This window comes from Polyodon spathula, chromosome 3 (assembly GCF_017654505.1).
Source record: "Polyodon spathula isolate WHYD16114869_AA chromosome 3, ASM1765450v1, whole genome shotgun sequence".
Taxonomy (NCBI): domain Eukaryota; kingdom Metazoa; phylum Chordata; class Actinopteri; order Acipenseriformes; family Polyodontidae; genus Polyodon; species Polyodon spathula.
The window spans coordinates 15,290,305-15,305,683 of record NC_054536.1 but is presented as its reverse complement, the minus strand read 5'-3'; the positions used below and the strand labels follow the sequence as shown (position 1 = coordinate 15,305,683).

The following is a 15,379-nucleotide window of genomic DNA, read 5'->3' as shown; positions in this document are numbered from 1 at the left end:
AAGGAGACCCCCTGCTCCAGCAGCACCTACTCCAGCTCGAGAGCTGGCTCCAGCTCCAGAGTCACTAAAACCTTTAATCGGTAATGTACTTTCCTGACTATCATAGTAGCATCCCATTTACATGTTCTTATTTTCTTTTATTGTTCAATCAGTTTAAATGTGATTTTTAGAGACAAGAATGTGAAATCTGGTTTTAATTTTTTTTTTTCTTCCTTTAACTTAAACACATTTCTACAAATCTAGACTGTATTCTCCTTGCATATTAGGAGCCATCCAAAATTATCAACATTTTCTGAAAGCCTACAAAGCATGTGTTCATTCAAATGTTTAAACTGAATAATTCAGGAAGGATTTTAGAAATGTGAAAGGCAAGACATAGTGGTGATGCTCTGGAACCTCAGCTCCGGCCCTGTGCTCTGGAGTGCTCCAGTGACTCCAGCTCTGCTGGAGCTCCAGCTCCAGGCCCATGTGTAATATAAAACAGAAATAACATGTATTCTGTAATACTGTGAACAGGTTTATGCAGCAGTAGCCCAAAGCTGTAATTTCATTGTATTGTAAGGGTACCAAGGGTCAAACGTGATGGGGGACTTGCTTTGCTTGTTTAGATGAAAGAAGTAAAGGACCCAGTTTCCCTAAACAAATGGCAAAATTAATGGTAATTAATGTGCACATCCTTTTTTATACTTGAGATATAAATGCTTCTATAAATAATTATGGATCTTTTTTAAAACAAGTAATACTTTAATTAAATTTTGGACACTGCATCAACCAGGCATTTCAGGTCCTTATCTGTGAACACCTCATCACTTTGATTAAATTAGTCTGCCACATTGGTAAATTTAATTGAACTTGACGGGAAAGATAACATAAAACTGTGATTACATTATTTCAATTATTAAACAAGATTAGTTGAAAACATTTTAATAATGCGCTTATTTCTTGACAGTAGCCAAAATAACTGTGCAAGAAAAACAGAGAACTACAGACAGAGAACTACAGCCAGAGGCGCCGTGATTCTCAGCTCTGAAGGTACTTTTTTTTTCTTACAGTTTCTTAAAGTACATATTGAAGAATGAAATAGCCACAGCACAATGCAGTACCTCTTTATTTTGGCTGCTTCACAGTAAATACATATTCTTTCACAGATAGAAAATTTGTGCTTGGTAATGTTTTAATTCAAATGTCAAAAAGGACATTAACAGTTCATTCTAATTTCCATAGTAACCAATATCATTAAAATAATAAAATAAATAAATAACATACCTGGTTTCCTCGATGTATACGGACTCAAGTACTGAAGCGGCATACTCCAAGTTCTTCTTAAGGTCTACAACTGAAGCTTCTCCTCGTTCCAACTGCTTCACCAAACACCGTAACCTAAAACAACAAGAAATGCATATAATCACACTCTTGTCTAACATGACAGAGCAGGCACTATGTGGAGCCAACCTGATACGGGTATGATGCTCATATTGACCCACCTAGGGATCCCACCTCCAGAGGCACACATTGCTGAGGTGACAGATGGGAGGTGGAGAACAAGGCAGGAAGGGTTCCCATTGCTCTGACTCTTGAACTTCACCAAGGTTACAACTTTTCCTGGGAAGCTAAGGCTAATTTTCTGAAAAGGGGCTGATCTCTCAGTATATAACTTCACCTTTCCTCCATTCTCTTAGTTGATCAACATCCAACGCTGTACCCACTCTGCAGGTAAGCCACAAACCTATTACAATGTATTATTTACAGTTGTACTTTTAATTAAAAAAATAATAATCACATAGACATCACAGTATACCATTTCACTAAACGTACTGGTGTTTCCAACTGCCAAGTGAACCAAAATAAACTACAGGAAAACTTGTTTTAACATGCTGTGCCTAAAGAAACTAAGATTGTTTAAGAGGTTTTGTTTTTGGAAGATTAAGTTCAAGTACTGTAACAACTGAGTTACTGGTTTGTAAAGCACAACACATACTGATTTTAGATACTGTGCCCTCTAACTCTGATGTTATCAGAAGATTAGTCAAATGCAAATTCTGTTTTTGTCTGAAGAAAAAAAATCACTGCAGAGCAATTGCTATTTTGTTCCTCATTCTATATGTCACAATCATGCTACATTCTCAAAGGGTTTTTGTTTTATTTTTTAATTTTCTGCCAGACACTATATATACTTCAAAGACTTCCACTTCTGTATGTCCAGATTCAAAACAGCATTGTTAGAGATTGCCAGTTATCCCAGACAAAAGCATAGAAGGTTATTGCTTATGAATTCTGAACAGGCAAGACTACTGCCGAGCATGTCATGTTTCTGGAAAGATAGCTGACTCCTACTACATTGACAGAGGGTATGATGTAACCATTGCCATTTGTTAAAACACTTACATAACCAGTCCTTTTAACTTGCCCTGCATTTCTTCAGGCAGGGACAAGCATAGAACACTTTTAAAATACAGTTTTTTTTTTCCTGTTTATTTAACGCATCAGTTATAAAACAAAAACATTAAATAAACAAACAACAAAAGCATCCTGTTATCCCAAAGTACCCCAAGCAAGCGATTGTTAAGCCTTTGCAATTTTTGCTCAATCTAATATGTTTGTTGCAGGCTGTGCTAATACTTTGGCATATGACCTATCTGAGATGAAAATGTAATTACACTCTTTTCAGTGGCAACAGATGGCTATCACATTGGCTCCTGCTCCATCTTGGGCATATATCTGCAGCAATACTAAAAGGTGCTATGTCTATGCTGAAAGGACAATGTAATCTGAAAATTGGGGACTTTTTCAGGCATTACATTTGTTCCACTCAGTTTCTCACTTCTTTATCTTATTGAATTTTATGCAATTTCCCAAAATCAACAGCTACCAGATGTTCGAGACTGCATTTGTACGAGACTGCATGAAAGCATATGGTTATTGTAACAAACTCAGAGTGTATAGTGCTTGATTAGACACATTAAGTGGATTGAAAGAGTTCTATGAAAAATAAAATCTTTGCTAAAATAATGAAGTTGGGTTCCAAAGAGAGACGATTGAGTCATTATAATAATCTTTCATCCATAGTATACAGCAAGGAGCATTGATTCTGTGCAATACTAGTTATTTTATAAAAACAAGACCGTTTATCACTATTTGCCACCAATTTGTTTCTAGACAGATACTCCAGTTTTCTGTTTTTAAGGCCTGCTTTGGTTCTACTTAACATTACATATTCTTTAAAACATTGATAAAGATTTAGTCAAAATGCTTGTCATTGACTTAAAGGTAATTAAGGGCACTTTCACACCTAGTTCACTTGCAAGTGATTCGCATCTTGGTTCACTTGCAAACAAACACATTTTTTTTCAGTATAGGTTCAGTTTGTTTCACCAGGAAACATTATTATATATATATATATATATATATATATATATATATATATATATATATATAAAACGTGTAAAGTACGTTTTTAGTGAAAGATGGTGTTTTAAGAGATACATAGATAGATAATTTGAGAAACGCACAAAACGATTGGCTTCCTATACATACTTTCATAAGATCATATGAAGAAACACACGCAGACTTCATATATATGGACGTGTATATACGCATACCTGTATTATGAATGATAAATTAGAGTGCAGTACTTACAGATTGATGCTTGTGATGCAGTCTGGTTTTGTTTTTTGTATATTTTATAAAAGTACATTGTTTTAGATTTTGCGCCTTTTTTGGGGTGGGCCAGGGCAGTATACACTATAGTGGGGAGGAGTTTGTGACTAATAATAAATAAATATTATGCATAATAATAAATCTTAATGCTTAATTGTTTCTGATATGTCATAACCAATACACAGAATATCGTATTTATTTCTCTTTCGGTAATATTTGTACAAAGAAATCCTATAATGTAAATATTTGGCAATTACAAGTTTAAAATGACAACTCTGATGATGGTTTAAACTGGGAATGTTAAATAATAGATATTGTCATATTATTTAAAAAGTGTTATTATAATGATTTAACACAATATATATTAATGCACATAAAAATAAATCATATGATCACGTCTTTGTAGTAGCTTGAAGTTAACCCCTATTATTAAATACAATAATAAAAAGTGTTATTAATATTATAACAATATATTTTCGATTTTAACCACATATAACGTAGCGTTAATAAAGTTCCTGACAGCATTTTTAAAACAATTTTCTGAATTAAAGTTTACTGACAGCAAATGGAGACAACTTAACCTTGCCTTTAAATTCTAAAATTCGCGCAGGCGCAGAAAGGCTCAAAAAGGCAAACGCTAACTTATTTCACAGCTAACTTATTTCCCGTGACAACGGAAAGTAACCAAACGGTATATTTAGTAATACTAAAATAAATTTATGAAATTGAAGACACTGGAAAAAAAAAAAAAAAAAAAAAAAAAAAAAAACCTAGTGGAACCTTTTGTCATAGAATTATATATGTTTATTTTAGTATTACTCAATATTCCAACATTGAGTGGTTTATCATTTTTAAAGTTATTTTAGATACATTTTGAACCACAGTAACATGAATAGAAAATAATATAAATAATAAGTATTTTCCTTCTACAGTTGTATTAATTGTATTTGCTTAGCATTTTAGCAAATACTTATAATGTTTTTTTTTGTTTGTTTTTTGTTTTTAATCAAAATGGCTGCTTGGAAGAAGAAAATGGCTTAGTTTACATGTGTGTACTCTTACTTGAGACGTTCTCCCCAACTTTATGCAAATGAAATGGGGAGGGGGTATTTAAATTAGCCATTCAAATGGACCAGTTTCGATTCTTTGTTTTAGTGTTTTCGTCCACACTGCTTTTCACACATCATCTGTGGGGACTTGTTTAAATAGTTTTACCTTGGCAAATACAATAGGTGGAATTAAAATCTAAAGAACAAATGCATTGCAGCCATGACTTTTATTTAACAACATAAAAAATAAAAATAAAAATTTCTGTAGTACCATCAATCACAACTATTTTCTGTGACACATATTTGTTTTCATATGATGTCATCGTAATTTTTATTTTATTTTATTTTTTCCTTAAATATGATGTATTCTTGTTTCTGTCTGACTAGACATGTTTATTGGATTGATACATATTACATTGTTACAGTATATTACATTATATGCTGTACTGCTTTGATATATAGTAATACATTAATCTCACTGTACTCTTCAAGTTGTGATAGTCGCAGAAGAAACGTTAGAAAACTGAAGTGGTCCGGAGGCCTGCTGTGTTCAGTCCACTCCACAGACCTGGTATTAAAAATAAATCAACCAGATTCACAGGCAGAAGCCAGGCACAAACTCAGTAGCCAGTGCTTCCCAACCCATACCTTTATATACACAGAAGCAAGAAACAAAATTCAGTATGTTCAGCGTTGCAGTGCCAGCACCTCTATTGTCATAAAAATGTGTTTGTTATTTAAAAGCGTGGTAACATATTGTAAACCATATTGCAAGCAAGATGAAGCAATGGAAACTCTTGGTTTGTCACAGTTATTTTGAAAATTAACATTGTTTTGGGGAAAATGTTTTTTATTGTTATTATTTTTGTTATGTTCATTTGGTACATGTACAAGTTTAAACAGTGTTTTGAAACATGAGAACCCCAAATAGTATTTGCAACCACCTAGAAAGACTTTTTAAATACAAAAGAGTATTTAATTAACTAAACAAAGAGAAATAACTGCAATAGGAACTGCGTGGTGGCTGCTCAGTTATTTCCTGTTGGCAGTGATTACATATCTAATTTAGATAATGTTGAGTGCACAACATGCAAAGTGATACAACCTGAGGTAAGAGTAATGCATTCTGCTGAAAAAGCTATTACACATGAAGGTCAGACAGAGCCCAGCCTGATTATATTTGTGCATAATCAGGCCTGGGAGGTCTGACGCACCACTGCTTTTCACAAGTCAACAATAAGCATTTCCATCCCTATTTGAGAACACTTTAGAAAATTGTTTTTCCTAAACAAAATTGCTTTTGTAGCTTGTTTATTTATTGCTTTAAGTAAAGACTTGTATTTATTTCACCTACTGTAATGTGTGAGCCAATATTAAGTCAGCATTCTGATCAGAAGCTTGAACAATTTTATATATATATATATATATATATATATATATATATATATATATTGCATATATATATAGAATATATATAATATACTATATTCATGTATACAAGTACATGAGCGATTACTTTATTCAAATTACACATCCAGCTTGAAAGAGAAATGTATTTGATATGTCTTGGCAGAGGTGGGTATTCTTGGTAAGTGTATGTTTCAGTTTATTTACAAATTTATCCAGTGTGAAAGATTCCTTTAACAGTATTCATTTTACTAAGGTTTACTCATGCAATATAGCCAACACTTGCATTTTAAAATAACAACACTGTTTCTTCTTACACGTTCAACTGTAGAAAGGTTGTAACTTAGTTTCATCTAATAAAATCACAAGTCTGAAAATTTAGAACATTTGCACTCTTATCCTGGTATTGTAATGGTTTACCAGTTTCCAGGGTTGGCTGATTTAAATCAAGTCGATTTAAAAAAAGAAATACCTATTTTATATAGTTTCTCAAGGAAAACACATGAAAAGCATGTTTTAAAAACCTTTTATTAACACAAAGGTCTTAAACTGATGCCGTCTACAAAATAAACTAAAACTCTTAGGACTGTATTCTGATTACAGCACAAATATAAGCGAATGGCGCTTGCCCCTGATTCTGTGGCACATAAATGGAGTGAAAATGTAAAAAAAAAAAAAAACAATACTGCACTGAAATGATATTCTGAAGACATGTCTTGCCACGTTATGGAGCGCCTGCCCCATCATTAACACATTCACTGAAGCGATTCTGATGACTGTAGACAATTGAGCACTGTGTTAAGATCCGCTGAAACCAGGTTTATTTAGTGGTGCAAACAGGAACTTTAACAATTGAACACACTATAAAAAGCAAAATAGTCCTAAGTAACAACTGTGTGTGTTTGAACTGACACAGAAAGAGGAAATCAAAGAAAGAAAAGTAAAAGAAAAGAATGGCTGGGATGAGTGAGGGGTATTTTTCTCTGGCGTACTCCATCACTAAATTCTTGTAGTTCACATATTGTAGTTCACATTTAGAGGATGCAGCAATGATGACAAATTATGCTTTATTTATGTATTCATGTAAGATTGAGTAATCTAGTTTGGTTTGTAACTATTCACAAACCATAATTTTTGACAGCCTTAAATGTACAGTTTGGAGGTACTGTACAACTACAACTACAGTACTACAAAAACAATTAGATTATTACATTTATAAATCAAAAAATCTATTAAAATCAAAGGAATCTGATTTAAGTCAAATAAATCTTTTTTTTTTTTTTTTTCAATAAAAAAAATCACCTAACCCTGCCAATGTGCACTGGGTAAAGGTATTGTCAAAATATGAAATAATGTTACCACAGTTGTATTATTCTCTTGTACCAGAATCTTTTCATTGTGATTGTAGTGATTGGCTCTAAAGATCATTTGGTAAGTGATATGATGCTAGGAACATGTATATTTTGTCCACAAGGTACAGAATTAAATAAAGCTTACACAATATTTCAAATAAAATTGAGAAAAAAAGTTAACAAGGAGGAATTTCATAAATAGACTAACTGTACAAAACTTAAAATGTCAACATTCATACAGATAAACTAATAAAAGAGACAAGTTGAAATATGCTGTACTTTATATATTCAAGGTATTTCCTATTTATAGTCTTTCACATGGAAAGAATTGCCAGCGATTGCATCCCTGCCCCTGTTTATATGACTCAGCATAAAAAAGCCACACTGATTCAACCCAAAGTGAGCCAAATCAGCCAGGGTAAATGAAAATACAACAAAGATGCCACTCATACAAGAAGGCTTAGCAGTATAGCTGCGTTATACATTTACTACAGTGCCTTATACTGTAATCACGAGGAGACAAAATCTGTCCTTAAAATTGACTTAAATTGAACTTTTTTTTCCTTGGGGGGGAAAAAAAGGCAAATATGAAATTGAACAAATAAAGACATGTGTTAGATATTACCTTATTTGATTACATTGTTATGTTATGTTTGTAAAGTGTACCAAATTAACCAGTGTAATTCTGGGTACACAGTATAAGAAGCAGATTTACCAGTGAAAGAGTGTAACAAGAAGTACAGTTCAGTGGAGACTAAATGTCTTAGATGCATGAGGTTTTCCAGTCAGAATTGATATCTAATCATTCCTCAGAAACCAATGTTGAAAAACAATGACAGATTTATTATGATACTGAGACCAATGTCATCTATCACTGTTTATTCTCTCCATCCTTTCATCGGTATTTGATTTCAGTCAACTCTTGTATTGATTTGAGATGATCTGGGGTAGTGCTGATGTAATTTTAACTGGTTACATTTTTAATACTTTAAATATCGAGGTTCAAAAACATGTTCTTGCTTTATATTAGCGTGACAACATTCTCACAAGTCTCTTATTGTTTTAATTATGGTCCTTTTGTTTCAACTCATGGCTCAACATTATACGTTAACATGTGTTATTGGTAGGACCCAGCCTGAGCCTTACACTCATGTTCAAAAGTGGACATGGGAAACTCTGCAAAGTCTGGGAACTTGCTAAATGACATTCAAATGAGAGTTTTTATAAAAGAGTAGCAACGTGTAGTAAAGTAGAGCAAACACACAGTGAAATTCTGATAACTGCTGTTATCATAGGAGGATTCAACACAATCACTGAGGTATCATAGTTTTGTTATTTGGTACTTTTCAAAAGCCACTATTAGGATAGAAGCACCATATTTAAAAACTATTCCTTGGGTAAATGAAGTAGACAAACATGTTGGCTATGCCTTCTTCAGGGCACCAGTACCATAAAACCACAGCAAGCATTTAATACACAGTGCCAAATATATTTGTTCTTTTTAGTTTTTAACAATGAAATAGAGCTGTCTGTAGTAGTTATGTCGGTTGGGTTGCTATGAAACTGACTTTACAGAAACACTGAGGAGGATTTATGGTGAACAGACATTCCTGAATGAAGATTGTGACCAGTATTGTGAGGAAAAAATATTTTAATTAGATTAACTGTCTTAAGGTCTTTCAACATTTCATAGGCTTTTCTCTTTTTCTCTTTTATCATTTTGCATTTTCAGAAATTATTTTATTATTTTACATAAATTACATTACACATTAATACATAATATTCCCTATTATTAAATATGAAGCCATTACAATGTGTTATATACAAGTGAACACTGCAAGTCAATTCATCACAACTCGTATTGCATACAAGAACAAAACATAAATAAAATCATTATTATGAGATGGAAGTGTAAATCCAAATCTGCATATGTTTAATCCAGTTAGTTTAGCAAATTAACTTACTAAAATATATAAAAGGATAATGACAGTCCACAGGTCTGATTTTCCACTGGGTTCCCTCAGTGGCACGTAGAGGCCTATGACTTATTCATTTCGAGTATTTAACAATGCTGTGTTGTCCTTGTTAGTTTTCCTGTCAGCAAGGACTGGGCAGTTTTCTTAAGATTCCTGACTCCTTGCTAATTCCATCAGCATTCCAGGTGATAAAAAAGTTGCCTCACAATTTTAAGTTTTATATATCTATATTAAAGAAACAAATTTATACTCAATGTATTTGCACAGGAACATAAAAGTATATTTAGGCCTTGAAGTTCTGCCGGTAGAACTGGGATGTCATCCTAAGGTGATTGCAAAAATTCATATAGCCAGCACCAAGTTGTTCTACAGTAAGCTATGTACTATAGCAATACCAATTTTCTCCATCTAACTATAGCATCGCTACAGTGAGCCCAAATCTCAGTCTGATTGTGCTGGGGAGATCCCTTGATATGAGTGCTTTGATACCATCTTTCCAAGCAAATCAAACCCTTTCACAGCGAAATGCTATGTCAAGGTGACTCACTTTCATTCCTTTTAATGTCACAGTTTTATTTCACATTGCACTGCATTCTGTCTGCAGAAAAAAAAATGATGAAAGAAATGTGAAGGGGTGAAATGAAAGGAGAGTGGAAATAATAAGATCTTATGAGAAAGGTTAGCCAGCAGCCTTTAAATGTATCATCCAGGTCACGTGTCCTTCCATTCAAGACTCCTTATCTACACTCAAATAAGAGACAGGATGCAAAATCTCTATCCAGACAAACTGCTGTGTAGAAGTCTGAGTGTAATTGAGTATAAATGTTTTACAGTGAGTCAATGAGAAATGTGCAACCTATTCCTTTTGGAATTTGGATTGTCACTGCCCTTATCTACCATATGAGTTGGAGATAATGTTGGAATCATGTTGGAATTTGTATGTTTTACGCGAAAACATTCAAATCATTTCCACAATGGTGTTATCTCAAACCCCACCCCAACCCATTACAGATATCGGTTCTGATTTTGATGCTTCAAATCAAACACCTGTAATGATTTCATGGCAAAAAACAACAACTTTTTCTTCATCAAGATACATAGTTTTCTGAAACGGAATGTCAGTTCAGTCAGGAAACTCATGCGATAGATTATTTATTAAAGCACAGACTGGACAACACTACAACATTATAAATATTTTACATTACATTCTTTGGCCTTTCGAGGTACCCCTGCCCATAACCTAGCTTGCAGATAAGTGGAGAGGCTGACCGTAGATGAGCCAATAAGTAGGTGGAGGCTGGGGAGGAGGCGAACTCTGGCACACAGCAGGGACGTAGTGAATTGAGGTAAGATGTAAATCCTTTCCTTGTCAATCATTGGACGTCTTGTTTATCAAAACACAAATAAGATGCTAGCTACTCGATTGATGATTTGATCTCTAAAATATACTTGATATTTACATGATTTGACCGAAGGTTAAAGTGAGTTCCCTGCCAGAACCACTGCTTTGCTTAATCTGCTCCTGATTTGGTATCGCTTTTTGCCTCTCACTTTTTCTTGATTGGCCATTGCATTTCTACCTGTGCCCAGCTCCAACTCCCTTCACAACCCCATGCAAGTGTAAAGCAGGCTGCATTTTACGTTTGTGTTTTAGCACATTTCATCAGAATCAGGCCCTTTTCAAACAGTGACACAAAGAAACAGCAGTGACTAGAGACATCTTTTACCATTCAGAGAACTTTGGTGCCTAGATGGTGAAGTCACTTTTAAACTTAGGGTTTGATCATGAAACAACATTTACAAATGTTTCCCAAAGTTGTTTGTGAATCTAATGCCAGCAGTGTGTGCAGGAGTGTGTGTGAGAAAGATTGAGAGACAGGAGTAAATGATGGAATTTGTTGGAACCTTATAATCGGATCAGAATGGGACAATAGAAACTAAATAATGATATTACAGATTAATCTGTCTAATATCACACTCCGTTTATTATCACATTTTGGAAAAAACACTCGCAATGCACCATAGGTTCTTTGAGAAATTACCTCTCTTTATATCATCTCACAAACTTGCTATTTAATTGTCCGTTTTCTTTCTTTTTTTCTCGCACTCGTAATGTTCTGTCATAGGCAAATGTTAAACTCAGTTTAGATCATGACCCGCTTTATATCATGAATTATGCCTGCACAGAAATTATGATAATAAAGCAGGTTCATCTGTACTTTGATAAACGAGATGTGAACTGTGACTTATTCCTCCATAATTCATTCAATGCAGATCCCTGTTTCAATGGCCTTGAGCCTTGTAACATTTGCTTTACTTGTAGTCTATTTTTCTACAAATAAACAATCTATTTTAAAATGATATAATAAACAGTATAAGGTGTTATGCTCCCATAACAGTGAATTTGGTAATATAGACTGGTGACTTGTGTCAAAGCAATTGTGTCATGTCCACATTTGTGGTTGTCTTCCAGCCATTGTTGAAAGCATTTACACATTTCAGAGTTATACCAGCTTCAACCATGTTCATTAAAAAACAAGAACAAGTCATTTTTAACTCAGTACACAAGAGATTTTAGAAATTGTGTGATGAATAATAAGATCATTTTACAGAGGTCCACTATGTGTAGCAAATGTGTAGCAAAAAGACTGAATGCTTCTTTGCAGAAATTGCTTGACATTTGGTTTTACAAAGAGTACACATTTCAGCACGAGGGACAGCTGCCTGGCTTTCACATAGCTAAAGATGTTCTCCTGCAAACATTAAAAATTTTATCTCAAAACATTAAATCACAGCCTGTATACAGCCTTATGAAAGTTTACTGTTAGTCTTGACGCATTTAAGAATAGTCTGTACAATGCATTCTAGCATTGTGTGCGTATTGGATTGTTCAAATACTGTGTGGACAAAAATTGTTGAAGGTGTGTAACAACCATTAAAGTAATAACTAACCAATAATGTAATAATACTCTATAATGTGATATAGTTTTGCCTATAATGTAATAATCACCAGATAATGTAATAACTTAATAATGTAATAACAATTTCTGACCTGTAATGTAATATGTTTATGGATAATGTAATAACTCAGTTTGCTAATAATGTAATAACCTGCCAACCAATAATGTAATAACTGCCATGCTAGCATTGCAAACCTGCCCTGATGAATCACCCGTGATATGTAGGCATATGGGCAAAACTACAAAAAGGTACAAATCCTCTGATGGTGAAAAAAAAAAGATATTGGCACACATGGTGAGAGATGCTGTTCTGTCCATTATAAAGAATGGTTATTGAGTACATGAATTATGTACATCATGATGTCCGTTATCATTTTTTTGATTTTTTGGGTATTGTTCATACAGTATATTTGCTATGCATTTTCAACATGGCGACTATTGGTTGATCCAATACAATTGTGGTCAACAGTGTTTTTTTCAAAATATACTTGACATTTTTTTTTTTGTTTGTTTTATTTTTAGCCAAACACTTGAAACACATGAAACACATGTTGAAGGTTTATAAATGAAGAAGACCACCTAAGCTATTCTGCTTCAGTTTCAGTTGCCTGTTTTTTTTTTTTTTTACACAGCTTTTTTATAGCCTGTATAATAAACCATCATGCAAAATGTCAGTTTACCATACAGCTGAAGAAAAAAAATAAATAAATAATATCATTAATTCACAAGGATTGGTTCCTAGTATATATCGATAAATGAGAAAATGTCACATGAAAGAGATATCTTTCATACTTTGCAAATGGTTGTCAATAACTTCTTATTACTCTTCCCTGGAAATCTATTGAGGTATTTGCTGAATAAGACAGGAGCAACCACCAGGGGAGCTGTAATATTATGTGTGCCAGTGGTGTAGTGGTAAATAAAAAAGTGGGTAAATGTAAAACTTCATCACATGACAGGGTAAATTCCTTCCATTATCCCAGAAGGTAAGACACACTGTCAGTAGCTTCCAAATTAATCAAATAAGAAATAAGATGAAAGTTAACCATCCAACAGTCATTTGTGTACATAGGTATTGCAATGAGGAAGAAGTAAACTCCCATTTTAGATGTGTATGATTGGTGGGGATATAAGGTTAAAAAACGATTGCTTAATTACCGATCACCTTTTTGTAGTTTTGCCCATACGGCTGCATAAGGAAGGCAGATAGCAGTCACAGATTATCAGATTTACATGGGCAAATGCCTGAAGATCACAGGTGACTCATCAGGTTAGTCTGCAATGGTGGCATGGCAGTTATTACATTATTGGTTGTCAGGTTATTACATTAGCAGGCAAGCCGAGTTATTACATAATGCGTAAAAATTTATTACATAATAGGGCAGAAAATGTTATTACATTATTGGTTATTACATCATCCAGTGATTGTTACATTATAGGCAAAACATTATTACATAAGAGTATTTTTACATTATTGGTTAGTTATTACATTAATGGTTGTTACAAGGTGCTTCATTCAGACATATGCAGCAACAAACTATTTTACAACATTATTTACAGCACTTAACAGGACTCAGTTTGTCATTGAAGTACTTGTATGTTAAATTGGCATACACTTGTAGGGATTTGTTACACTTGTTATGTATTTTTAAAAGGAAATTGCTTATCCTTTAAAATAGCTGAAAAGTGAGATTTCATCTCTGTACATATAATTGAACATGCTTAAGATTCTGGAACCATTACAGGACCTTAAATCTGTTTTATTGGAAATGCAGTCCAATAAGGACTAACGTTCAGCTGAGTTTCAATCCAACTTGGTTTTAAAAGTACAACTTCCTTGAAATTAGAAAACCCTCTCAAGTGATTTTACAATCATTGTTCAAGTTTGAAAAAAAAACATTTTCAAAGTCTTTTCACTCTGTATCGATTATCTATTGCGTCAAGACTGCCGGTATCACCATACAATAAATAGGCTCTTATTGAGAGTTGCTTTCTCATTGATAATAGAAAAGAGAGCAACAAAAAAAGAAGAAAACAATGTTGTCCCATGTGCTGCATAGAAGCCTTAGTATTGACCTAAAAATTACAAAAATCCAGTCTTTTGACTTATATTGCAAAATCGTGTACTGTATTATAGACGTTTTAGTCTATGCAATTCTGTATTATTATTATTATTATTATTATTATTATTATTATTATTATTATTATTATTATTATTATTATTACTTTTTCTTGGTGAGTCAGATTAAATCATATACTTGTTGCAGCAAAGCTGGAATTGAGTAGAAATTCAATTAAAGCCTGGAAATTACAAGCCAAAGCTTACCTTTTATCTACAGTGAAAGGGTTGACATATTATTCCATTCATAATTCAGTAAACCATCACAAAAATGCTTATCAGTAGGACAACCAGCAATTGCTAGATTTTCTAACTGGGCGTATATCATTATATATAAATACCATGTGTCTTTCAAAACGTATACACCACTAAGGTGACTGCTTTATCATTTTATGGGAGTGCTTAATTCCTTCAGACTGGTAAATGTAATGCAAATTAACATCTTCATACACCCCAAGCATGCAAATGTAATGAAAAACGAAGAGCAAACAAATATTGCTCACATATATTTCATTTCTGTGGTAGTGCTACAAGAGCTTTCAAACCTTTCAGGGTCATCCAGCTGCACTCCATGTTGAAAAAATACTACATTGTCCAAATAGACTGTATATCTGATTTTTGTAGTCCCATTTGTATTGTATTCTTGTGTACTGTGCTCCTGTACTTAGTGTATGGCTGTTTTTGAGGCCAGTGTTTGTCCCTATATGAAGGATGAAATCTCTGTTGACAAGCATATAGTAGAGATGTCTGTATGTCCGTACATATGTTGTATACTAATGTATCTCACTTTACTTGTTTTCCAAATATCTGGCAAACCCCTCATCCGATTGTTTATCCACTTGTGATGACACTTGGTATT

General features: G+C 33.6%; 1 protein-coding gene across 2 annotated transcripts in view; it reads right to left on the bottom strand.

The window, feature by feature from the left end:
* Window positions 1-15,379, bottom strand: part of LOC121312756 (calcium/calmodulin-dependent 3',5'-cyclic nucleotide phosphodiesterase 1C-like) — a 120,753-nt gene that overhangs the window by 57,219 nt on the left and 48,155 nt on the right. For both annotated transcript variants that reach the window (XM_041244486.1, XM_041244487.1), the window contains exon 3: window positions 1,267-1,380. In XM_041244486.1, the coding sequence (XP_041100420.1) occupies window positions 1,267-1,380 (114 nt within the window). The remainder of the gene's footprint in view (window positions 1-1,266; window positions 1,381-15,379) is intronic.